General features: G+C 36.6%; 3 protein-coding genes across 3 annotated transcripts in view; all 3 read left to right on the top strand.

The window, feature by feature from the left end:
* The window catches only part of prickle3 (prickle homolog 3), a 32269-nt gene extending 25386 nt beyond the window's left edge, over nucleotides 1-6883 (top strand). Inside the window, exon 9 of the mRNA XM_073819737.1 lies at nucleotides 3009-6883. Coding sequence (XP_073675838.1) covers nucleotides 3009-3445 — 437 coding nt within the window. The 3' untranslated portion in view covers nucleotides 3446-6883. The remainder of the gene's footprint in view (nucleotides 1-3008) is intronic.
* Nucleotides 6884-8373: 1490 nt separating this feature from the next.
* Nucleotides 8374-16312, top strand: fam110a (family with sequence similarity 110 member A). Its single transcript, XM_073819582.1, has 3 exons — nucleotides 8374-8509; nucleotides 8637-8691; nucleotides 13175-16312. The coding sequence occupies exon 3, from the start codon at nucleotides 13273-13275 to the stop codon at nucleotides 14530-14532; it is 1260 nt and encodes a 419-aa protein (XP_073675683.1). The 5' UTR covers nucleotides 8374-8509; nucleotides 8637-8691; nucleotides 13175-13272; the 3' UTR covers nucleotides 14533-16312.
* Nucleotides 16313-17035: 723 nt separating this feature from the next.
* mfsd2al2 (major facilitator superfamily domain containing 2a-like 2) overlaps nucleotides 17036-27921 on the top strand; it is a 36472-nt gene continuing 25586 nt past the window's right edge. The window contains exons 1-5 of the mRNA XM_073819194.1: nucleotides 17036-17125; nucleotides 17258-17371; nucleotides 18244-18368; nucleotides 20995-21127; nucleotides 21347-21425. Of these exons, the coding sequence (XP_073675295.1) occupies nucleotides 17036-17125; nucleotides 17258-17371; nucleotides 18244-18368; nucleotides 20995-21127; nucleotides 21347-21425 (541 nt within the window). The remainder of the gene's footprint in view (nucleotides 17126-17257; nucleotides 17372-18243; nucleotides 18369-20994; nucleotides 21128-21346; nucleotides 21426-27921) is intronic.

Consider the following 27921-nt stretch of genomic DNA (forward strand, 5'->3'; position numbering starts at 1 on the left):
ACAAATGTCTTTAAAAAAAAAAAAATCATAAAATGCCTACTGAGCTCCCAAGCGCCCCTTGGAGGATGATGAGGTTATGTTGCAAATGTTTAAAGACTGGGTTTCGCAAACAGTGGTCTTTAAGGGAACTGCACAGGGTTTGTGAATTCACAAAAACCTAAGATTTTATTCAACAGAACATAATATTAAAATAGACCAGTGGGGCTTTTCAGTCCTAGCAAGATGTGATAAAGTCATACGCTATTTGAAGAAAATATACCTTTGTCTAACATCAGTACAAAGAAGCTGTATTTTCAAGTCTGTACCTGATACCATTTTAGTGACACATTTAAGTGTTTCCTGTTTTTTCATCCAAATTCTGGTTTGGACAGACAGATTCAGTTGTAATGAGGCCAGATTGAAACCAGCGAGCCAAAACAAGAAATTCAGGGAGTTTATCATGTCATGATTGCTTCAGGGTATAGTTCACCCAAACAATACCAAATCTGTCAACGTTCACTCACCTTACAAACATGTATGATTGTGGAATGCAAAAGGTGAACTTTTGAGGAATTTTCTCCTATAATTTTCAGTATGAGTAAACCAGGACTAGGGCTACACAACTGTTAATCACAATTAGTTTACTCAAAAAATACAATCATGATTATTAATCAATCACAATTACTGATTTTTTTTTTTTTTTTTTGTACATACAGTATGTCACAAAAGTGAGTACACACCTCACATTTCATCTTCTCAAGGGACAATACTATAGAAATGAAACTTGGATATATTTTATAATAGTCAATGTGCAGCTTGTATAGCAGTATAGATTTACTGTCCTCTGAAAATAACTCAACATACAGCCATTATTGTCAAAATAGCTTTCAACAAAAGTGAGTACACCCTAAGTGAACTTGTCCAAAGTGTCAATATATTGTGTTAGCACCACTGTTATCTGGCACTGCCTTAATCATCCTGGATATGTAATTGACCAGAGCTGCACAGGTTGTTGCTGGGATCCTCTTCCACTCCTCACAGAGCTGCTGGGCGTTAGACACATGGTGCTTCTCCACCTTATGCTTGAGGATGCCCCACAGGTGCTTAATAGGGTTCAGGTCTGGAGACATACTTGGCCACCCATCATCTTCAGCTTCCTCAGCAAGGCAGTTGTCATCTTGGTGATGTGTTTGGGGTCGTTATCATGTTGGAAAACTGCTGTTCGGCCTAGTTTCTGAAGGGAAGGCATCGTGTTCTGCTTCAGAATGTACAGTACATAATGAATCCATGTTTCCCTCAATGAACTGCAGCTCCCCAGAACCAGCAGCACTCATGCAGCCCCAGACCATGATGCTACACCACCATGCTTGACTGTAGGCAAGACACAGTTTTCTTGGTAATCCTCACCAGGGCATCGCCACACATGCTGGACACCATCTGAGCCAAACAAGTTTATCTTATCGTCTCATCAGACCACAGGACATGGTTTCAGTAATTCATGCTCTTGGTTGTCTTCAGCAAACTGTTTGCAGGCTTTCTCGTGAGCCAGCTTCAGATGAGACTTCCTTCTGGGGTGACGCCTATGCAAACTTACTTTGTTGCAGTGTGCGGCGTATGGTCTGAGCTCTGACAAGCTGACCTTCTACTTCTGCACCTTTTAAAGCAGGGGTGTCGAACTCTGGTCCTGGAGATCTACTATCCTACAAAGTTCAGCTCCAACCCTGAAGAATCACACCTGAACCAGCTAATTAATCTCTTAAGTAGCACTTGATAATTACAGACAGCTGTATTGGAGCAGGGCTGGGACAAAAATCTGCAGGTAGGTAGATCCTTCAGGAGCAGGGTTGAGCAGCCCTGTTTTAAAGCAATGCTGGCAGCACTCATGCATCTGTTTTTTGAAGCCAGGTTCTGCACCTGACGCACAGAATGAGTACTCAACTTCATTGATCGACCCTTGCAAGGCCTGTTCCGATTGGAACCCATCTTGGAAAACCTCTGTATGACCCTGACCACTGTAGTGTAACTCAGTTTCAGGGTGTTACTGAACCTCTAATAGTCTTGGCCATCTTTGTGGAGAGCAACAATTCTAATTCTCAAATCTCAGAGAGTTCTTTGCCATGAGATGCCATGTTGAACATCCAGTGGTCAGTATGAGAGAATTGTACTTAAAGCACCTAATTTTAACTGCTCTAATACACGATACACAACTTTGTATGGTCCTGTCAAGGAGACAAAAACATAAACATGATGACTAGGACATGTGGCTTTGCATGGTTAAACAACATACTGCTGTTATCACTTAGGGTGTACTCACTTTTGTTGTCAGCTATTTTGACAATAATGGCTGTATGTTGAGTTATTTTCAGAGGACAGTAAATCTATACTGCAATACAAGCTGCACATTGACTGCTCTAAAATATATCCAAGTTTCATTTCTATATTCTATTTGTGAGATACTGTATATCTCAACAGAGAGCATGTACACATGGCTGCCAGATTGGGAAGATTAAATAAAACACTGGACAGAAAATGTATCAATTTATAAGAAAAGCTCTGTTAGGGGGATTTAAACTCTTGATATCTGACAACCATGACCATGTAAGCTCACAGAAGCTTGTTAGCAATGCAAGATAAGCAAATGTTAAATTTTCAGGGTAAATAATCAGTGGGAAAATATTACAGATAATTATGCTTAAATACAGTTTATCGTGCAAGTCTATATTCTTAGTCTGATGAAGTCATACAATATCTTTGTGTGAGTTAATGTTTAAGTCATTATTCACTGATAATCTTAAATTAGAGAACTGGATTAGCACGTTTCATGATCACTCAGACTGGTTTTGTCAACTGGATTAGCAGATTCACAGAAAATAATAGACATTGCTCATGAATCAAACATTGCTACCGCTTCCCATGAAAGTAAATCACAGCAACTTAAAATTTTTGGGGGCACTATTCACACCAGGCTATAGTCAAGTGTTATGACTGTTACCATCAGTTGTGATCTAACTCAATCACGTTTTCTCTAGATGGGTCATACCACCGCAGTTTCCGTCGAGGAAGTGGTGGCCACCATCCCACCGAGAAGCGGCTCAGATGTGCCCGAGGTTCGCGAAGTGACAGGCCTCGTCTGGAAACCCTGGACTCCAGAGTGGGGGACCGCAGGCGGTCCAACAGCGTCCTGGATGGGAGCAGGACCGGCAGCCTTACCCTACACTCCACCCGCTGCCACCACGAAGACTCCTGCTCCACCTGCTCCTCTTCCTCAGACTCTGAGGAGGAAGGCTTCTTTCTGGGCCAGCGCATTCCTCTGCCACCACAGCTGACAGGTGAAGAGAGAGCAGCAGAAGCACAGAGAGAGGAGGAGGAGAAGAGCCGCAGAGGAAGCTTTAGGAGAAGAAGGACACAGAGTCTCACTAGAAGAGACAAAGACAAGGACAAAGACAAAAACTGCATACTGTCCTGAGACAAAGACGTACGTGTTAAAAAACTGGAGATTAAAGAACACAGTTAAGACTCTCTGAACAAACAAGCTGCTCGGTCAAGAGCAAAGTTAATGAGTGACATTTTGTATGATAAAAATAGAAACTATCTTACAGTCTGTGCATCTGCGTAACAGTATTTTTATAGAGGTGATGAAATATTATCCAATATCAGTTTCAGTATCAGGGTGCTTAGTCAAATTTGCTGGCATTATTATTTGGGCCAAGGAACATTTCTAATCCAAATTTTGGTTGTTGTAGGATAAGTAGAACTACTACAGTTTCTACATTTACAAGAGAGAAGTTCATTTTACATTTCTTTACAGTTAAAGGCCTGTTTCTCACAACACAAATATTCAGCACAAAAAAATCACTCCAGTTTTGGCATGCAGTTCATTCGTTCAGTATGGAAGTGTTTCTCCACCACTGAAAAAATATAAAAAAGGGTATTTGTGACACTTTCTCTGATCATTCTGACTTTTTATCTCGCAATCACAAGTTTACGTCAGAATTATGAGATATGAACTTGTAAGTGCAAGTTATAATATTAATATATATATAGTCACAATTGGGGAAAAAGTAAGAAAAAAAAAACAGAATTGAGATATGAATTGCAAATTATGAGAAATAAAGATATAAACTTGCAATTCTGACTTGAACTTGCTATTGTGACTTATCTCGCAATTCTGAGGAAAGGAGGCAAAATTGCAAGAAGTAAACTCACAATTTTGAGAAAAAACAGTGGCGATTGTAAGATATTACTTGCGATTCTGACTATTTTTCTCCCAATTCTGAGTTGTTTTTTACTAAAAATTTCGAGGTTATATCCAGCAATTCTGACTTTAGAACTTGCAATTACGAGATAAGTCACAATTGCAAGTTCTAAAGTCAGAATTGCAGGATATATACTCAAAATGTTGAGAAAAGAACTGAGAATTGTGAGGGAAAAAGTCAGAATTGTAGGATATAAACTCGAAATTTTGAGAAAAAAAAAAAACAATTCTGACTTTTTTCCCAGTTGTGAGATATAAACTTCTATTTTTCTTCAAATTCTGAGTTTTTTTCTCTCAAAATTTTGAGTTTATAACCTGCAATTCTGACTTTAGAACTTGCACTTGTGACTTACCTCATAATTGTGGAAAAGTGTCAATTGTGAGATATAAACTGGCAATTGCAAGAAAAAAGTCAGAATTGCATGTTTATATCTCACAATTCAGTTTTTTTTCTCTAAATTTAGTTTATATCCTGCAATTCTGACTTTAAAACTTGCAATTGTGACTTATCTTGCACCTCTGAGAAAAGAAAGGAGAACTGTGAGAAGTAAACTCAAAATTGTGATAAAATGTCAATTGTGAGATATAAATTTGCAATTCTGACTTTCTTGCAAGTTTATATCTCAGAATTGGTAGAAAAAAAAGTCAGAAATTGAGTTTATATCCTACAGTGCTGACTTTAGAACTTGCAATTGTGAATTACCTTGTAATTCTGAGGGAAAAAGGCAGAATTGCGAGAAGTAAACAATTGTGAGGAAAAAAAGTGTAAATTCTGACATTTTTTTTTCCCTCAGTATTTCAATTTTATATCCTGCAATTCTGACTTTAAAACTTGCAATTGTGACTTACCTCGTAACTGAGAAAAGGCGGCAGAATTGCGAGAAGTAAACTCACAATTGTGAGAAAAAAAAGTGTCAATTGTGAGGTATAAACTTGCAATTCTGACTTTTTTTCCTCACAATTGCAAGTTTATATTTCAAAATTTCGAGTTTATATCCTGCAAATATGACTTTAGAACTTGCAATTGTTTATATCTTGCAAGTTAATATCTCACAATTGGAAGAATTTATTTATTTTTTTCTCAAAATGTCTAGTTTATATCCGACTTAGGACTTGCAATTGTGACAGAATTGTGAGATAAAGTCAATTTAATAATTTTACATTTTCTATTGAGTGGTGGAAACAGGCTTTCATAGTTTAGAACAATATGGCAGATGAGGGGATGAAAATGCAATTTTACTCAGTATGTGGCACTTACAGAACAGCAGAATTACTCTAGCACAAAAATACTCAACTTTCCGTTAATATTCTGTTGAATTTTGCTTGTCACAGAAAAAAGGAAATCAAACCAGTATTCACATTTTCTAACAGCCATTCACATTTTTGTATTTAATATTGTGTTTATCACCCAACACCAAATACGCAGGCAAAAAAGCCACTTCCAAGTTTTTCCTACGCTATTCACTGTTACTTACAAAAAGTTGCTTAGTTTGTTAGTGAACTCACCAAGTTTTAACTTCATGTAACAGCCGCGACTTTGTGCATGTGACAAAAATTGTGAACGTTATTGGTTAACCAGCTTTATTCGCAGTGCAAAATAGAGATGGAAACGCCGATCTGTTAAAAAAAAGAAAACAGATGCTCATTTCAAATTAAACTATCACACCAGATTTTTGCAACAAATGTGTCTTCGTGTATTAGATCCAAGGTAACTATATTACAGCCGGCTTATATTCCATTTTGAACACAGTACGCATTGTTACATGATGCAACACTACTTGTTTGCAACAACAATGTGCTATTTTGTTGTCACCTGACCTGGTAAAATATCTTTTGGTGATCAAATAATGAAACAATGTGTTTAAAACATCGAACGTGTGTGGTCAAATCAAGCACAGTGCATAGTGGGATGGATTACCCAGTGTTTTCTCTACTAAAACAATGTATGACAAATATCTAATGCATAAGGAAAATATTTATTGAACAGTATAGAGTGATTGCATTTTTCTTGCAAATTAACAAAGTAAGGTGCTACGTTACTAGTTACTTGACAAAGTAATCTGATTACGAAGTAACTCATAATGTGTTCCCCCCAACACTGGTAATATTAGTCCTTAAGTTCCACATCTGCTAAAGCCATTGTACAAGTGCTAAATCTAAAACAAACTACTTTAACAGGTGAATGGCTGTTGCTTGTTTGGCTGGTTTGGAGAGAGCAGTCTAATTTGCACTTGCTTAAGTTGAACCTATGTGAAACTTATTGAAATGCAAACACAGTGTTGTGGAGAAATTGTATTTGAGCGTGTACTAGAAACAAAAAGTCAACATCCTGTAGGGCGAAAGTCAAAAGTCTACAACAGGCCATTTCTCATAACAGAATGTGGGAAAATATAATCTTTATCTCCTCATCAACTGTATTATATGTAAATATTGGCATTTCAAACCTCTCTGTGTGTAAAAGAGTTTAAATAAAGACGCGTGACTTTCACTTTGTGTTTTGCAACATAGAAATCAAAGGATTGTATGCTAGAATTGTATTTTTATAAACACATGGTGATGGTTTTATATTCTTGTCAAAATGCTTTTTGGGTTAATATAATATTTAGAAACTTTAAAAAGTCATCTATTTGAATGAGAAAAATAAAACACTTGAACCTAAACATGTTCAGTTTTTTTTTTTTAAGTAAGTTTTTAAGGCACTAAGCAAAAATTGCATGCTACAGTGCCTTGCGATATTATTCATACCCCTTCATTTTTTTCACATTTTATGTTGCTGCCTTATGTTAAACTACTTTAAATTACTTTTTTTCCCACATCAATCTACACTCCCTTCTCCATAAAAAGTGGCAAAATGGCAAAGCAAAAAATTGGTTTTTAACATTTGTGCAAATTTATTAAAAATAAAAAAAACTGAATAGATCGCGTTGCATAAGTATTCATACCCTTTTCTGGGACACTCAAAATTTAGCTCAGGAGCATGTTACTACACTTGGAGTGGAGTTAAACTGTGGCAAATTCATTTGAATGAGTATGATTTAGAAAGGCACACACCTCTCAGAAAAGGTCTAACAGCTGAAAATGCATATCAGAGCAAAAACCAAGTCCTGAGGTCAAGATAACTGCCTGTAGAGCTCAGTGACAGACTTGCGTTAAGGCAATGATCTAGGGAAGAGTTCAGAAAAAAATCTGCTGCATTGAAGGTTCACAGAAGCATGTAGCCTCCATTATCCATAATGGAAGATGATTGGAACAAGTAGGACTCTAGAAAATTGCTCACTGATGCTTCAGAAGGAAAAATTATGCCTTAAGAGCCAGGGGGTGAAAACTTTTTGAATTTGAAGATCAGAGTAAATTTACCTTTTTTCTTCTTCTGGGAAACCTAAGAAACTTATTTACCTTTTAAAGGGCAGAATCCAATTGGAAATTGATATAAAATGATATTTAGGCTAAATAACAGTGCAGAAGTTTTCACCCCTCTGCTCTTAATGCATAATTTTTCCTTCTGAAGCATCAGTGGGTGTTTGAACCTTCTGTAATAGGTGCATTGTTGGAAAGGGTTCAAATACACAAAAATGCTGAAAAACCAAAGATTTTGTGGGACCTAAAGTATATTTCTGAAGAACAGCGGACAGTTTAACTGTTCAGGATAAACAAGGGACTTGTGAACAACTATCACTAAACAAAAAAACACAGCTGTGGATCATTCAGGTAACAACACAGTATTAAGAATCAAGTGTATGAAAACTTTTGAACAGTGTCATTTTTATAAATTTAAAAAACTTTATCTGAAATATCTTATTCAGGTCAGTACTAAATAAAGAAATAGCATGCATTTTGTCTGATCCCTCTTATTTTGGTCAAATAATTAACATATTAAAGGTACATATTATTTTCAAACAGCTCATCTCTTTTCTACACACAGCGACACTTAGAGATTCCAGACAAAAGGTGGCATGACAATATTCTCAAGGCAAAGGTTGCTTTTTCCTTCAGTGATCAGGTGATTCAAAGGGCATATGGAACATACTTCCTGGAGCGTGAATGAGTTTCTGATTGGCCGGGACAAGAAAAAAGCACAGGAGGAGTGTTTGAGAATTTGAGAAGAGTCAAACCGGTCTGGCAAGTTTTACTTTCTCCTTAACACAAACACACGCGTACACCATCTGCCTTGCTTTCTTTCTGCTCTCTGAAACACAAAAGCCATTACTGACTGAAGTCAGACTCTCAAACTTTAGAGGAAACCCAGTGCTGTTGAGTTTCCTGAAACGGTTACAGGTATGTTTGGTTGTGTGTGTATTGTCTGTGTATGTGTTTTTAAACTGTGGCTAACGTATACTTTACTACATTCTGTTATCTACTTTTGTTTCGTTGTAATTCGCCGCAACTGTTGTTTTGGTTCTAGACATAAGCGTGGATCATGTAGAGACATGTCGTGTCCTGTCCTGTCCCTGGAATCTGTAAGTGTTCCATTTATTTGTGTTGACCTTATTTTTCACTCGCCTTAAGGGATTGATTTCATATTTGCTTGATCTTAAATTCTAGCCTCATTGTGGTATACAGGAATATGGATAAAGAGAGTAAGGTCAAAAATATTGTTTGATTTATGGATTGATGGAGACAACTGGAGAGCAGAGAGAATGAAAGGACGGAATGATGTACCGATCGTAAAAGACAGAAGAGAACTACACGGTTCACTTTAACCTTAGGCGGAGTGCTGGCTGTTACGTTAAAGGAATGATAAACATTTAGACAATGGGCTGGTATGTTATTGGCAGTACTTTGCCTCTTAAGCAAAAGTATCCACGTATCTTTCCATTGATAAAATCAGTGAGGCTGTCATTTATTAACAATCCCTTGGACAGAAATCCAATGTGAAACATCAAAAAGTCCCTTGAGTTAACTAGTCACATTTCTCTCTAAGGTCACATTCCTAGGTGGGCATGTAATTGTCACAATCTTGGATAAATGCTTTCATATCAGTGATGTTGGTTTGCTAGTGAAATAGCCTTTCAGTGTGATTTACAGTTATTTTAGGAAGTGCTCAATTCATAATTTCTTTTAAAAATCAATTAAGTGAATGTAAGCTTCATCAATATTCCAGAAGAAAGTGGTGGCCTTTTAGCCACTGCTAATGGAGTCGTTTGATAATGGCTTCATAATGGTTTCAAGCCAATCTGGAACATACATCAACTGTCTAAAGAGCTCATTAGTGGTGTTTGCTAAAGCAAATATTTCTATTATTAATGCTCATACTTGAGGACAGGAACAAACCTCTAATCTCAAGTGTTTATTTTTTGGAAACGTGACACGTTCTGCACCATTTGCGTTGTGGCTGTAAAAGACTTAAATTTGAGAGTTGTGCTTTTGCTTGTTCTAAAATTATTTTAAACAGCAGATGACGAACTGATGAAACAAAACCCCATAGACTTTCTCAAGGAAAGGCCATATCCTTACAAAAATTAACCATGGTTTTACTACAAATACTAAAGGCATGGTAACCACAAATTTGCCATGGTTTTGCTAAACTAACCATAGTTTAACCGTGGTATGTGTAGTAAAACTGTGGTTATACAAATAGTAATCAATATGCCAAAAAACACGGTTACTGCATTTGGTTAATTTTCATAAGGGTATGTAGAGACTTTTTTAACTGCTGGGCCAAATGGTTACTGCCACCAAATACACTACCAGTCAAAAGTTTTTGGACAGTATGTTTTTAAAGAGGTCTCTTCTGCTCACCAACCCTGTATTTATTTGATTCAAAGCACAGCAGAAACACTAAAATTTTGAAATAGTGTTACTATTTAAAATGACTGCTTTCTATATTAAAATGTAATATACTACTGTGATTTCAAAGCTGAATTTTTAGCATCATAACTCCAGTCACATGATTCTTCAGAAATCATTGTAATATTCTGATTTGCTGTTTAAAAAAAATTGTTATTATTATGTTGACAGATGAGTAGAATGTTTTTCAGGTTTCTTAGATAAACAGAAAGTTCAGAAGAAGAACAGCGTTTATCTGGAATAGAAATCTTTTGTAACATTATAAATATCTTTTTTTTGTCACTTTTAATCCATTTAAATCATCCTTGCTAAATAAAAGTGTTAAATTACTCTGACTCCAAGCTTTTGAATGGAATTACAAAAGTTTTTTTTAATTCAGATAAACGCTGATCTGTGGATCTATTCATCAAAGAATCCTGAAAAAAGCACTTAGCTGTTTTAAACATTGATAATAATAATAATAATAATAATAATAATAATAATAATAATAATAGTAATAAAAGTTTCTTGAAGAGCAAATCAGCATATTAGAAAAATTTCTGAAGGATCATGTGACACTGAAGACTGGAGTAATGATGCTGAAAATGTAGCTTTGATCACAGGAATGAATTACATTTTAAAATGTATTAAAATAGAAAACAGCTATTATTTCACAATATTACTTTCTTTTGCTGTATTGTAGATCAAATAAATGCAGGCTTGGTGAGCAAAAGAGTATTCTTTTGATAAATCTTCCTGTACAGAAATTTTTGACTGGTAGTTTATATAGCAGCGGTTTTCAATTCCAGTCCTTGAGAGCCCTTCTTTGCACATTTTGCAAGGATCTCTTATCACTTCAGACATTTGTTCTATTCGACCTTAAGAACTCTGCAAAGTGGACATCGCAGGATATTCCACCATGATTCCGATTCGAAGTGAGCATATATGTTCCATTCAAATGGAGTCAAGGTGTGCGAGACATGAATTTAAACTGTATTAATTTACAGAGGTATGTCACACTTCTCTCTTATAAGTTTATTTTCTTATACGTGTGTGAAGACGCTGCAAACATGTAAATGAATGTTTCAACGTTAAGTAAATGTCAACAAATTTCCTGTTCTAACTCATCCATCATATGCTGGAAACATACTTATCTACTTGTGACGTATAAAATGCTTATCAGCTTGTGACATCAAATACTGTATCTGGGTCCAAACCTTCAGTTGGTTTCAAGTAAAAATACTATCTCAAGAGCTGTTCATGAACACGATTCATATACTACACATCTTAGGGGTAAGAGTTTAAAAACTCACATTGTATGCAACATTCTGTGGGCTCACAGCATCCCAGAGATAGTATTTTTACTTGAAACCAACTGAATTTTTCAGTAGTTTTACAGCACACCATGAGTTTATATTAGTACTCAGTACTGGTTTTTGCTTTTGTGATATGAAGGAGTATTTGGACCCTGAAAATGTGTTGCACGAGATCAGACTTAAAGGGATAGCTCACCCAAAAATGAAAGTTGTGTTATCATTCAATCAGCCTCAAGCTGTTCCAAACCTGTATGGTTTTCTTTTTTGTCTGCTGAACACAAAAGAATATATTTAGAAAAATGTGCACTCTAAAAATGTTGGGCTAAAAACAACCACTAATGGGTTATTTGGCAACCCAACCATGGCTAAATAATGGACAGAACACATGCTGGGTTATTTTGACCTTGCTTGTTGGGTTTTATAAATACTTGTTGGGTTTTTTGTTTGTTTGTTTGTTACACAATGCTGGGTCAGTCAACCTATTAAAGGTTTTTAATTTTAAATAATATTAATGCACTCTAAAATCTGCTGTCCTGTTGAAAAAAAACTGCATTTGCTGGTTAGGTAGGTTTTGTAGCATGGCTGCTGGTTTAAGCTAGTCACGTGCTGGTCTTAAGCACATAACCAGCTAAGGACAAGCGTAAACCAGCTCATAACCAGCCAAGGGCCAGCTTAAACCAGGTCAAACCTGCAGCCATGCTTTAAAACATACCCATCAGTAGGTTGCTATCAGTAGGCTGTTCCAGTTTATTAATTGACTTATCATATATTCTTGTTTGAAAAGTTACATCAAAAACAGCTTTACTTGTGCATTCTTGTTTAAGTTTCAACCCGTCAAACGCATAGCATGACCACAGCTGCAACACTGGCGTACTAGATCAATAGCATGCCTATTGTAGTCAGTGGAGCGCACAGAAACTTTGTTACATATTACAGCAGTGTAGCGTCGTGTTTCAGCCCTGGTCACACATTCGTTGTTTTACAAATGCTGCATTTGTAAAAGGCTAGCGTTCGAAGCAGACATGAATGACCACTGACAAATGTATCCAGTTTTACCGGGTTTGGCACAGACTACCTAACAATGGGTTACACTGAGTGGTTTATCATTTGTATTCACAGTAAAAATGACCCAGCAGCTGAGTTTAAGAAAAACCACCCAGCAGCTGGGTGAAAAAAAATAACCCAGCATTTTTTAGAGTGCATAAATACTACCCAGCACCTGGTTAAAAAAAATATTTTAAAAAATAACCCAGTAAAGTGACTCAATAAGCTGAACCCAGCATTTGGGTTAAAAAATAACCCAACATTTTTTTAAAGTGCAGAAAAACTACCCAGCACCTGAGTAAATAAATATTTAAATTAACCCGATAAAATGACCCAACAAGCTAAACCCAGAATTTGGGTTTAAAAATAACCCAGCATTTTTTTAGAGTGCAGAAAAAAATTTTTTTAGAAATAACCCAATAAAATGATCCTGCATTTTTTTAAAGTGTGGATAGCCAAATAGTTGTTGGTCTCAATTAATTTGCACTGGCTGGAACAGAAATACTATGGAAATCAATACAGACCAGAAACTGTTTGGTTACCCAGATTTTCAAAATATCTTCTTCAGCAACACATTCTAAAAACCCAACACACATTGAAATGTACTGGCAACCACCCACAAACAACGCCCTACAATTGTGGTTGGTGACTTGCACAGGCAAGCACCACTCACATCATCTTTAGCAAATGAAAAAAAAAAACTACTTATTAAAACTATTGCAAGTCATTAAAAGTGTGTATACTTGGAGTAAACTGTCTATCATGATGTCTAGCTGCAATTGTCTGTTTGTCATAATTATTTCTGTTCCCCCAGGTATTGAGACATGAATCCAGTGTCTCCAATGCATTAATGTGGAAGTATACTCTGCCTACAAGCCCATTAATCTACTTCTAAACAAGCCAGTGAAAAGGATGTCAACTGACACTCTCCAGCCATCTCCACGGAGAATAATAAGGCTGGCTGTAACTCCCAGCACACCAAGTCGCATCCCAGAATTCGGTTGTCCAGTCAAATCATCTCCAGGGATACGCAAACCAAGTGCGGTGGAACGTTTGGAGGCAGACAAGGCCAAGTACGTCAAGAGCCAACAGGTGGCTTTGAAAAAGCAGCAGCCAGTTATTTCTCCCTCAAACAACAACCAGAGTGGACAAGGTGCTCAACAGCCTTCAAGGAAGGTCCCTGCAAGACCTACAAAGTCTGAAACACCGCCTCTCATCTTGGAACATCTTTGCAAGTTGATTGATGGAGTCAGCGATGCCACCGCTCCAGTCGTTTCCACACAACCCAGCAACTCTAATGCTACAGATACATGCAAGGCTGCCTCTCCAACAGTGGAAGAAACTTCTGTTGGTTCAACCTCAAAATCTGCAGTAGAAGCCTTAGGAGCAAGTGGATGTCCTACCATGACGGTGCGGAGAGTCGACGTCAGGCCGCAGTTACCTCAGATGAGGATGGCCGGTAGACCACAGCTACAGAACCGTCCACTGGTGCAACAGACCACGCCGCAGGTCCCAATACAACTTCTACGCTTGCTAAGACCGTACACCCAACAAAACCAGCAGCCAATTGATTTCAAAAGGCACAATGTCACACAAACAAATGTGACCCGAGGACCTATTAAACCACCAAACTGTGCCACGCAAAACTCACCTTCTTTGAAATCCCCAACTAGCCCACCTCCACCCCTTCCCATAAAACCAAACACTGAAGCTTTATCGTGTCCCTCAAAGACCCCGCTTACTACAAACTCCACTGCTTCGCTCATAGCCAAGAACGACTTCCAGTCCCCGCCATCTCCAGCCATCACTCGGCACTCTTCAACAAGCTCCAGGAAGCGTCCTTCACTGACGCGCTCCAAATCTGACGTCAGCGATTGCTTTTCACGAGCAGGAGCAGAGCTTGAACGCTTCTTTAATTATTGTGGCCTGGACCCATCGGATATAGAGGAGTTAGCACGACCGGGTTCTGACATTGTGTCTGTTTCACGTCTACGTAGCGCCAGTGCCCCGGCATCCGAGCGTTCGGCTGAGGCTGAGGATGAGGAGGAAGAAGCAGCAAAAGATGAACGTCCTGCTTATGGTGTTTCCGTCATTGAGAGAAATGCTCGAGTGATCAAGTGGCTTTATGGGATGCGCCAGGCCAAGGAGAGTCCCAAAGTGGCCAATATGTAACGGACTAACGAACAACCACTATTCAAAATGAAATCAGATACAAAATGCTTACTTTCCCATTCAGTATTTTGCCACCTATCTGTATATTTTAGAGCTGTCTAGTTGAATCTGTGCGTGTGTCATTTATGACAGCTTACATTTGGTGGTCAACCGTGTTCTCAAACAATATTTAAGCATGCATGGTTGCATTGTTATGGTGACCACTAATAAAATTTTAAACACAATGTATTTTTTTGCATTGTTGTCTTTTTCAGCAATGATAGGCTGTACATGTTTTAATGTGGACCTTATTGCAGCTAAGCTTTAAAGGTGCCATAGAATGCATTGATACAATATTTTAAATTGTTCTCTGATATCCACATAGGAGGCATATGACATAGGAAAGGGCAAATATTCTCCAGAAATGGTTTTACAGGTCCCTAGAATAAAATGGTCTGTTATTACCTTATTTGAAAGGTTCATGAATAATAATGATGAGCTCTGCTCTGATTGGCTGTTTCACAGAGTGGCTCATTTCAGTAGCTCGCACATGGAGGAAAATATATATTTAATCAGAGCTCGAGCCGCTATTAATATGCGGTTTATAGAAACTGCCGTTTTGAATGCACTTTTGTGATCGCAAGTGCTTTGTGTAACATTATACTGCAGCAGCAGTACTTACCACAAATGTTTAGATGCTTGTTAGTGATGCCCAGGATCTGTAAATCATTTGCAATCGTCCACACAGTCAATAGTCTTTTACGCAATAGACGCTGTTATGTTAGGATTAGCCTATTTTTCAGTGGTCTTTTGCAAACACCAGATTTATATTAGAAGGAGAAAAGATGGTGTTTGAGACTCACGGTGTATCATGTCCATGTACAGAACTGTTATTATTCAACTATGCCGAGGTAAATACAGTTTTCCATTCTATGGCACCTTTAATGCTTTTTTTAATATCTTGCGTCATTTGATGAACAAAATAATATGTGAATATTCTATTATTTGTCACTGTGTCAAACCCAATGGTTCAACTCAGTCACCCCCAGATTTTTATCATAAGATTGAAGGGGGTAAACTTTCAATAAACATAATATTTTGTTAACATTTGGTACATTGAGTCCAACGGTACACTACCTTAGTATGGGTATGGTTTGTCATTAAATTGCAGTCCAAAAACCAGTGTTGTGTTGTACACCACACACCGTTTTAGCAAACTGATCTTAAAGAATGGGAATAAATATGAATTTACATCAGAGCCTTTTTCGTTTTGTCATTGTATACTATGAAACAGTTTGAAATGTAACAAGTAGAGTTGCTTAAATTGGCTCTCTGATGCTCCAGAAAGACACACAATGCATTATATGTACATGTTTCCTTCTGAAGCATCAGTGAGTGTTTGAACCTTCTGTAATAGTTGCATATGAGTCCCTCAGTTGTCCTCAGTGTGAAAAGATGGATCTCAAAATCATAGTCATTGTTGGAAAGGGTTCAAATGCACACAAATGCTGAAAAACCAAAGAATTTGTGGGACCTGAAGATTTTTCTGAAGAACAGCGGTCAGTTTAACTGTTCAGGGCAAACAAGGGACTCATGAACTAAACAAAAAATCACTAAACAAAAAAAAAAAAGCTGTGGATCGTTCAGGTAACAACACAGTATTAAGAATCAAGTGTATGAAAACTTTTGAACAGGTTCATTTTGATAAATTCAACTATTATTTTCTCTTGTAGACTATTTGTAAACATCTTTTGTGTGAAATGCCGTATTCATGTCAGTGCCAAATAAAAAATAACATGCATTTTGTACGATCCCTCTTATTTTGGTAAAATAACTTTATTTATAATGCTGTTATTCCCATCACTGCTACTGTGTATACTGAAAAAACAATAAAATTATAAACACATTTAAAAAAATAATACAAATGACAAAAAAACTACAAAATACTACTTTGAACAAAAAAATAAAATGCAATAATGGTAATTAAAAAAGTTCAACTTCACTGAATGAATTACGTCTCTTTGAATGTGTCAGTTTATGCTGCAATTTTGATATTTTTAAATACTCCAGTAGTTCCCACTAGAATCCCTCAGCAAAACCTAAAATAATAATATCAAAATACATTAAAAATGACGTAATATGCCATCAGATATTAAGAATGGGATGAGATCCTTCTTGATATACTGAATTCCTACAAGTTTTTTTTTCTCCTAACTGAAACGCTTTCTCCAAATGAAATCTAAAAAGTAACCCAATAAATAAAGCTTATAACGAAAAATGATTAATGAAAAAATAAATTGTGTGTTTACTTTGTAAAAGTAGTCCTTATGTGACCGACAGCAGCTCTAGTTACAGTTTGCTGTTCCTGTGGGAGGATCAGTAAAATCAGGATTCAGCTGGACCAGTTTCACTGGTTTCACTCCACTTAGTATTCAACAGGCACTAGTGAAACCAGCAGAATGAGCAAATTACCGTAGATGCGGTTATGATTAAAGATTTAGACCACTAAAGACCACTCAACAGTATGGCAACTACAACATGGCCGGATAAAGAACGGAGCGTTTTCAGCTGTACCAGTGATGAACATGGCAACAGAGAAAGACAAGAGACCTCTGTAAGTTCTTCTTTGCAATGTGTTTTGCAGCTCTTCTAAACAAAGCATACCTCTTTAAAACTTTTGCATGCTTTTTCATTTTTGAGGCCGATGACTCTCTCCTTGTTGCTCTTTCTGTGTCTTCACAATAAGGTGAGGCTTCCCCTTTCCAGAAAGCTGTGTTATGCAGTAGGTGGTGTACCGTATCAGATGACCAACATTGCTATGGGTTTTTCTCTACAGATCTTTCTGCTAGATGTAGTGCAGGTAAGAATACACTACATTATAGTCTGAAGACGGCTTATAGATTTATTTATATTTATATAGTCAAATACATTTTTATCACAGACCATCATTACTTGCATTTGCCATTTGCTCTACTTCAGTCACCCAGTGTTCTGTGTATTTACTCTTGATCTAATAACATTTCCTTCTGTTAAAGCTCTCCCATTATTTTCAGATTAATGTCATAAAACACATTCACAACCAATTTTACTTGCATAATGTTAGGCATTTCTATGTGGAAAAAAAGTGTACGGCAGGACCGGAATTGATTTGATCTTATAAGTGGGTGATTCATACCTGAATTGCTAAAATAATACCTTAAAAACATGTTGTTGTTTTTTTTGGCTAAAAATATTTTAAAAAGCCTGTGCAGTCAAAGTGACATCAGCTCAAAAAGGGAGGTCATTTCTGAGATTGAGAGAGTTTAATTAATAACCAATAACCAAGGAGGTTTATGATACTTGGAAAAACCTGGAAAAAAGTTTAAACCATATGTAAGCCACTTTTATGAGCCTCCAAAATAAAAAGAACAGGGAATTGCTCAAACATTTACTATAATAAAATTAAACTCTGTTTAAAATGGTCATAATAATTTTAAATGGCCATCAATGGAGAAAAACTCTTTGGGATTTCCGTATTTTAAGGACAGTGTAGTTGCACTTTGCACTGAAGACCAGGAAAGAGCACTATCCAAATAAATCCATTTTGATTTCACGTTAACTTAAACTGCCTTGACTGATAAAGTTATGTCTGAGATTTTTTGAACAGAAGCATTTAATCTCAGAAATCTTATCTCCCGTATTCATTCCCATATTTACCCCTATTTCCCTGTTTTGCTCTTGTTTGGTGTGCAGATGGAGGCTTTCTCTGTATCTTTGATTCTGTTCATCAGTCATGCCTGGGATGCCATGACTGATCCCGTTGTTGGCTATCTAGTGTGCAGGAGTAGCTGGACCCAAATCGGCAGGCTTCTTCCATGGTGGGTGGTAAGAGATTGTGACATGAATGCTATTGCATGTTTTAAATAAAATTTTACTTACTAAAATCATATCATTACAAAAAAGACTGTTTAATGAGATCCTGATGACCCGCTGTTCTAAACAAATTATGTTTGATTTAATGACAAATTGCTCAGCCCAGCTGTGTGAACTTTTTTAATGGATTTATTAAAAATATGAGTTTCCATGAAGGAAATGAGACCCTTTTAATAAACTACGAGGATGCATTTCCATAATTAGTTTTTATATATACAGTATCTCACAAAAGTGAGTACCCCTCACATTTCAACAACCATTTTAATATATCTGCAGCATGTATAGCACTATAGATTTACTGTCCTCTGAAAATAACTCAACAACATTGAATGTTTCAGGACATTATTGTCAAAATAGCTGGCAACAAAAGTGAGTACACCCTAAGTGATAACAGCAGTATGTTGTTTAACTATGCAAAGCCACATGTCCTGTTCATCATGTTTATGTTTTTGTCTGCTTGACAGGACCATACAAACTTGTGTATCTTGTATTAGAGCAGTTCATGTTAGGTGCTTTAAGTACAATTCTCTCATACTGACCACTGGATGTTCAACATGGCATCTCATGACAAAGACCTCTCTGAGGATTTGAGAATTAATATGGTTGCTCTCTACAAAGATGGCCAAGGCTATTAGAGGTCCAGTAACACCCTAAAACTGAGTTACACTACAGTGGTCAGGGTCATACAGAGGTTTATCAAGATGGGTTCCAATCGAAACAGGCCTTCAATCAACTAAGTTGAGCACTCGTTCTGTGCGTCAAGTGCAGAACCTGACTTCAAAAAACAGATGCATGAGTGCTGCCAGCATTGTTTTAAAGGGTGCAGAAGTAGAAGGTCAGCTTGTCAGTGATCAGACCATACGCCGCACACTGCAACAAAGTCAGTTTGTATAGGCATCGTCCCAGAAGGAAGCCTCATCTGAAGCTGGCTCACAAGAAAGCCCGCAAACAGTTTCCTGAAGACAACCTGTCCAAGAGCATGAATGACTGGAACCATGTCCTGTGGTCTGATGAGACTATAAGATAAACTTGTTTGGCTCAGATGGTGTCCAGAATGTGTGGCGATGCCCTGGTGAGGATTACCAAGAAAATTGTGTCTTGCCTACAGTCAAGCATGGTGGTGGTAGCATCATGGTCTGGGGCTGCATGAGTGCTGCTGGTTCTGGGGAGCTGCAGTTCATTGAGGGAAACATGGATTCATTATGTACTGTACATTCTGAAGCAGAACATGATGCCTTCCCTCCAGAAACTAGGCTGAACGGCAGTTTTCCAACATGATAACAATCCCAAACGCATCACCAAAATGACAACTGCCTTGCTGAGGAAGCTGAAGCTGAAGATGATGGGGTGGCCAAGTATGTCTCCAGACCTGAACCCTATTAAGCACCTGTGGGGCATCCTCAAGCATAAGGTGGAGAAGCACCATGTGTCTAACATCCAGCAGCTCCTTGAGGAGTGGAAGAGGATTCCAGCAACAACCTGTGCAGCTCTGATCAATTACATATCCAGGATAATTAAGGCAGTACCAGATACCAATGGTGCTAACACAATATATTGACACTTTGGACAAGTTCACTTAGGGTGTACTCACTTTTGTTGCCAGCTATTTTGACAATAATGGCTGCATGTTGAGTTATTTTCAGGGGACAGTAAATCTATACTGCTATACAAGCTGCACATTGACTACTCTAAAATATATCCAAGTTTCTTTTTTATAGTATTGTCCCTTGACAAGATATACTAAAACGGTTGCTGAAATGTGACGGGTGTACTCACTTTTGGGACATACTGCATTTAATGTACTATATTACCCTGACATTAAATTACACCAGAGTGACTGTAAATTTGACATCTTTATCTTTATCTGACTTCCTGTTATACTTGTTTTCTATTTTAGAAAGTAATGGAAATGCAAAAAAATGTCCAATTCACCTTCATAAAAGTTTACCCTGTTACAGTTTACGTTTATAGTCCATTTACAACTTTACAAAAACAACAAGCTTTTAAACATTTATGCTTTTAAACCATCTGGCCTCTGAACTGTAAGTGCATTACTGTAAGCGCATTTCCTGTTTATTTTTACACACTGACGAATGAGTCATAATTATTGTGATAGACTGATACTACAGATGTTGTTCACAGACATTAACAGAATAGTTCACCCAAAAATGAAAATGACCCCATGATTTACTCAACCTCAAGCTCAACCAAAAATGTCCTGGCTATATATAATGGCAGTGAATGGGTTTTGAGATTTTAAAGCTAAAGAAAGTGCATCCATCCATCATATAAAGTTTTAAAATATGAATATTCTACTTACACAAGGGCCATGTGGAGCCCATTTTTTTATGATGGATGCACTTTGTTGGACTTCAAAATCTCAACAGCCATTCACTGCCATTATAAAGCTTGGAAGAGCCAGGACATTTTTTTTAACATAACTCTGACTGTATTTGTCTGAAAGAATTAAGTGATATACACCTTAGATGGCTTGATGGTGAGTAAATCATGGGGTAGTTTTCAGAAAAGTAGTTCAGACTGACATCACTAATATGTTTGTTCCTGTCTCAGGGCTGTGCTGTCAATGCCATTGGCCATTCTCGCTTACGTCTTCCTCTGGTTCATCCCCCACAATGCCGTGAGCTCAGCATTCAGCGTGCCCTGGTACCTAACCATCAGCTGTCTTTTTGAGACCTTCATGAGTGTATGACTTCCTCTTATTCTCTCAATCACTAGCATATGCCCTGTCCTTTTATCATGTGATGCTTTTTACGTAACAGCCAAATTAGCCGGCTTCCATTAGCAGCACTCTAGTGTTCATTATTGAGGTCAAATGGCTGTTAAATCACAGCTTCCCCCGCACGTCTTTCATGCGCTGTGCTCTTTTCCGACTGCCTCAAAGTGAACGTTCTGCTCCCTGCAGTGCTACAGTGTTCCATATACATCCCTCAACATGTTTCTGGGAGGAGATCAACACGACAGAGACTCTGCCACAGCTTACAGTGAGAACACTTCAATCGTCAACTCTCAGATATTTAAACACTCTCATCATGTTCTCATAATCAAAAAAAACCATGACGTTTTTCCATGGAACACAAAAGGAGAAATTCTGAGGAAATAATACAAAAAAAGCAGTCAGGCTACGCCTCACACATTCACCTTCTGTGTTCCACGGAAAAATCTCATACAGGTTTGAAACAACATGAGAGTGAGTTTTACTCTTTTTACTATTTAACTCATTGTTTGTTTTGCTATATATTTTCTTCTTAGAATATTGTGTTGCTAGTTTAGTGATGTTAAAACATTATTGCAGTGTTGTTACTATTAATTTTCATTATTTGAAATAAAGATGAAATTAAATCAAATATAAATATTAGATAAAAAAAAGTTACGTAAAAAAACTTTGATAATTTGATACATTGCCAACTAACTGTTATAAGTAGGTAATTTAAAGCACTAACATTTCTGAAACCTAAAATTAGGGCTAAATTGAAATATTTTTTTTACAAACTAATGTCAAAGACATGACAAAATGATTAAAACAAAACAATTTAAAATGAAAACTGACAATATAAAAATATGAGCCAATTCAAAATATTAGATACTATAATTGCCCATTTCCGCCACTAAATAAAAAAATAAAAAAGGTAATTGCGACTTATTCTGAGTGTTTTCTCAAAATTGAATGGACTTTTTGAGATATAAACTCACAATTGCGAATTATAAAGTCAGAAATGCGAGATATAAACTCACAAGTCTCACTTTTTTTTCTTAGAACTGTGATATAAACTTGCAATTGCGAGTTATAAAGTCAGAATTGCATGACATTAATTCTTACTTTTTTCTCAGAATTGCATGATACAATCTCGCAGTTCTGACTTAAAGCATTAAAATAAAATTGCTCGTTATAAAGTCAAAATTGCAAGATACAAACTCACAATTCAGACTTTAGAGATATAAACTCACAATTGTGAGTTATGAAATTAGAATTGCGAGACAAACTCAATTGAAAGTTATAAAGTCATAATTGCAAGATTTAAACACAATTTGTGTTTTTTTTTCTCAGATTTGCATGATACAAACTCACAATTCTGACTATAACTTTTAATTTTGAGTTTACATCTCTAAAGTCAGAATTGCGAGATATAAACTCAGAAGTCTCAGTTTTTTTCTCAGAAATGTGATATAAACTTGCAATTGTGAGTTATAAAGACAGAATTGCATGACATTAACTCACAATTTTGACTTTCTCAAAATTGCGTGATATAAACTTGCAGTTGCAAGTTATAAAGTCATAATTGCAAGATTTAAACTAAATTCTGGTGTTTTTTCTCAGACTTGCATGATACAAACTCACAATTCCGACTTTAGGGATATAAACTCACAATTGTGAGTTATAAAGTTAGAATTGCATGATACAAACCTGCAATTGCAAGTAATAAAGTCATAATTGCAAGATATAAACTCACAATACTGGTGTTTTTTCTCAGAATTGTGTGATATAAACTCACAATTGTGAGAAATAGTCAGAATTGTGAGTTTATATCTCACAGTTCTGACTTTTTTTTTTTTTTTTTGCAATTCTTTATAACTTTATATACTGCAAATTCCGAGTTATATTATGCAATTCTGAAAAAAAAGTCTGACTTGTGAGTTTATGTATTGCGAGTTTACATAAAAATAAAAAAACGCAATTGGGACTTTTTGGGGCGGTTTCCTAGACAAAGATTAAGCCTAGTCCTAGACTAAAATGGTCCTTTAAACCAGACTAACATAAAACTGCTTTCTCTGTCATGGTTTTAAATAGTCTTAGACCTGGCCTAGTTTCAGATTTCCTGGAGGAAGACTAGAGCTACTTCAGGACTAAATTGAGGTTTAAATTAAACCTACGAGGAGGCAGGTTTAACTTCAGATTAACATTGTGTTTCCAGTCTTTATATCTCGAAATTATTGGTACCCTTGGTAGATATGAACAAAGGCGGCTGCGAAAATAAATCTGCACTGTTAAATATTTTGGTAACACTTTACAATAAGGTTAATTAGTTAAACATTAGTTAACCAGATAAGTTAACATGAACTAATAAACTTAAAAAAAAAAAAAACTTTCAACCAAGTAAAATGGAAGGGAATGGAATCTCATTATAAAAGGTGTTTTTTTTTTTTTCTCTAATACACATTGGCCACAATTAATGGCACCCTTTAATTCAATATTTTGGCAACCCTCTTTGGCTTTTTAACAGATATGAGTCTGTCCTATAATGCCTGATGAACATTTGACATGCGATCAGAGACCATTCCATCATCCAGATTCGTTTCAGACCCTTTAGATTGCCAGCTCTATGTTGATACTCTCTCCTCTTCAGTTTTCTATAGGGTTCAGGTCAGGGAACTGGAACAGCCATATTAAAACCTTTATTTTGTGCTCAGTGACCCATTTTTGTTGAATTTGATGTCCTTCTCAAGCATTGTTTTGTTGGAATCTCCAACCATGGCCCATTATAAGGCTTTTTGACTCCAAGTCTTTACTATTTTTTTGCAATTCTCCAGCTGTGATCCCTGGAGAGTCTTTGGCAACTCAAACTATCCACCTCACATTGCATTAATACAATACAGACACAGACAATATACTGTAGGCAGATTTGTAACATTTCCTGTTGAAACTCCTTTATTGTCCTAATGCTGAAAATGTTCAATGCAACCTCTTTTATTTTTGCTATTTTCTTGACTACATATTTTGAACGGTTCAATCTTTTGCTGCACCACAGAACTCTATTCTTTTTTTTCTTTTTTTTCCCATTATTATGGATGATAAACATTTGTTTTTTGTGTTCTTCATATTTCTGTTCTTCATTGCTGGATAACTGCATGTTCCTAGTCACCCTGGTGTTCTAAAAAAAATTAAATATGAATATAGAGCTTTAGACTTTACTCATAATAATTTCTAGGACTACAAATAATTGTGGCCAATGTGTACTTTTTTTCCCACTGCAAATGTTTTCTTTGCATTTGCTTCTCAGTTCCATACAATTTTAAGCTTTTCATGGTTTATTCCATGTTTTATAGGCAACCTCTGTCATGCTCATTTAGATTAGCACACTTGGTTTCAAATTAATTTAGTTTATTTTAGTTCAGGACTCCATAGTCCAGGAGTTAGTAATCTGTACTTAATCTGCGTTTCAGAAAGCCATTTTTTTAAAATGAAGTTTAGATTAAGCCTACTCCTGTCTTAATTTAAGTCCTGTCTGGAAAACCACCCCCATGTCTCACTTTTTTTTTTTTTGCAGGTTATAAAGTCAGAATTGTCAGACAAAAAGTCTCAATTATGCTTTTTTTTTTTTTTTTCCAGCGGTGTAAGCAGGCTTCCATACACTAAAGACTGGAGCAATGATGCTGAAAATTCAGCCTTGCATCACAATAATGTATTCAAAACAGTTCTTTTAAAGTAAATAAAGGCAACCTCATTGAGCACAAGAGACTTCTTGAGACAAAAACAACAACAAAAAATCTCCTGACCCCAAACATTTGAATGATGATGTATACCCAGGGCCTAAAATTGAAACTTGCAAAATGCGTTAATAAAAAAAAAAAATTGGTGTTGCCGAGTATTTGTAACAGTTTCAGTGGCCAGTTGGCGAGTAATTTTTTTACGAAATATAACAATGCAATGTAGTGAAAACAACACAGTTTTTAAAGAGATTCACTGTTTCTGAAGTAAGAGGTTAAAATAATATGGAACGCCGTTGAGGACAATACCTATTATATGAATCGCGTGAAATTTGGACGCATTGACACGCATAGTTTTTACGCGTCTTTTTGGTCCGTGTAAACACGAACGCTTTGAACGTCTGTACGCGAAGTTTTTCGTCATGTTATTTAATGACACAATCGTTTGTATCGCCTTAACGCAACATTTTTGACCGTGTGTTTCTAGACGAATGTTTTCGTCGTATAAACATGACATTTTTGAATGTGTAATATTTCTGAGTCTTATTTGATTTGCGACATCTTAATTTTTCTGTTTTAGTTGAACTGGTGATAATTTAGGGTCAATGATTAAATACATTCAATGACTGCATGAATCCATAATTAACATTATATTCTTTTGTAACGTTAAAGGAATGTGTCCCGTAGGCAGGTGCTAAGCACCCTCAAACGAAATCAATAGCACCCTCAGTTACATCTGTAATAAATGGCATTTTATTGCAGATTTAGACCAATCCAGTGCGTTATGGTTTGCGCTCTGGAGGTCTATTTCTGTTATGTTTTTGCTGAGTTAAGCAATGTAGCCAACCACGCACATATCTGTTGATTTCTCGAATCAGAGGCGTTATCCACTCATCGTTCAAATCGCCGGAGTTTTTGTTGAGGTAATGTTATTGTGTTAAGCACGAATCATCTCATTATAACAACAAAGACGTGGTGTAAACAAGAGAGATTCGAACTTCATTGTTTGTAGTCTATCTTTGTGAGATCGCACTAAGCATAACATCTGACTCTTGAGTCGGGGGGCAAGAAAAAAACGATAAATTTTTCTGCTGTAAGCATTAAAACAAGCAGTCAATTACACTATTAAAAAATAAAGATGCTTTATTATGCCATAGAAGAACCTTTTTGTCTAAATGGTTCCATAAAGAACCTTAAACATCTGAAGAACCTTTTCACAAAAGGTTCTTTGTGGCAAATAAGGTTCTTCAGATTATAAAAAGGTAAGAAATGGTTATTTAAAGAACCTTTGACTGAATGGAACCAAAAATGGTTCTTCTATGGCATCGCTTAAAGAACCTTTTGAAGCACCTTTATTTTTAAGAGTGTAGAGCCGCTGCATTTCAGCCTCGGCCGACGGGCACGACTTTTTTTACACCTCTAGGGCTGGGCTTCGGGCCAATTTGAATTATTTATTTATAAACTAGTGTATTCTGAGTCAGTGTAGCAAAGATCCTGACTCGCCATATTTCCCCTCTGATTAATATAACCCTACATGTGGATAAAGTGCATGGGAGACCGGGTTCTATTCCCACTGACAGCGTTTATTACTTTACAGTTAATAAACGCATTTGTTTTCAATAAAAATGATTTGACTTAAAATTAATTTTAATTCATAAAAGTTACATTTAGGGTAAGGTTAGGGGTAGCTCTAGGTCTTTAATATTTCAATAAGTTGCCACGATTTTAATATTGTTTTATAAATATAATGATTTACTGTCAGTTATATTGCAGGATGTTTAATGCACAACAATACTGAGGAGCAAATAGTAACGTCACTATTTATAGGTATAGCATCTAAATGTCTACTGAATCCTCAACTATTGCTATTTACACTTGGACTTGGACTGGCTGCCCCACAGTTTACGTTTTATAGTCCGCCTGCTGTAGTGATTCTGTAATGTTTATGTGTGGTATGATTGTGTCTGGGTTTAAATGTTGAATAACGATTTGTAAATTGTCATAGGCTAATGGTGCTTTGTTTTCTGCTTTTGGATTTGCCTGATTGTTATAATATAATTGTTAAATTTGTGATTGTTACAATATATTGTTGTTATTATATTATTTTTATCTGACATATACAGTAGGCTATATTATTGTTATATGTTATTATAATTCACCCTTTCACGTTACCGGAGACAAAAAAAACCTGCATGAGTACAAACGGGATGAGATGCCACAGCATGACACAGCACTGACATCACAACCAACGTATAAATGCATCACTGACTCTAAAGTTTTACGCTTGCCTATGTACATACCAACGTCTTATTCACGAACAAATGTTACGTGTGACGTTTGCATAGGTATTTGCTTACCTAACAGCACATCATCCCTCACGGAAAGAAATGTCATCTGATGTTTATATATGTATACAGCAACGTGCCATCGCATCACAAATGCAAATGAAATCCTAAATAGAGCAACGCTATTGGCTGTTGTGCGGTCTGATGTGTCACCCGAACATATACTTCGTATTTACGCGTACAAACTGTGCGTATTAATGCGTCCAAATTTCATGCGTTTCATATAATAAGTATTGTCCCCAACGGCGTTCCATAAAATAATCTTTCCAGAAGACAAGATCATAGTGATTAGCTGTTCTGTCATAAGCGACGAGAGCGAATCAAATAGTAGGATACAAACGGGCTGCTTCAATTCGGAATATTAATTTTTCCCTTCTTTATTCTTTATAACCCAAAAATGTGGCAACACATCCCTGGGGTTATGCCGCCTAAATGGTGCAGTAAAGTGTAGTTTGAAACGTTGCACGTTCTGAACTGCTTCAGACAGCGAACAAATAGCGCTTCTATGGACGAAAACACACAATTATGTCAAAATTAGGGATGCACCGATACGAATCGGCCGATCATGCTTGCGCGTTTTGTCAGTAAAGCCGGTTCTGTAATCAGCGGTAAACGCCATCAGGTGCGTGATTTCACGTTGAGCCGTATATACTACACACAATGTTCATTATCAGTGTGAATGTGCGCAGCTCGTCAGTGAACAACGGCT

This window comes from Garra rufa, chromosome 15 (genome assembly GCF_049309525.1).
Source record: "Garra rufa chromosome 15, GarRuf1.0, whole genome shotgun sequence".
Lineage (NCBI taxonomy): Eukaryota > Metazoa > Chordata > Actinopteri > Cypriniformes > Cyprinidae > Garra > Garra rufa.

Excerpts from the sequence above, each read along its gene's own strand:
- fam110a (XM_073819582.1), top strand. The coding sequence starts at position 13,273 with ATGTCAACTGACACTCTCCAGCCATCTCCACGGAGAATAATAAGGCTG.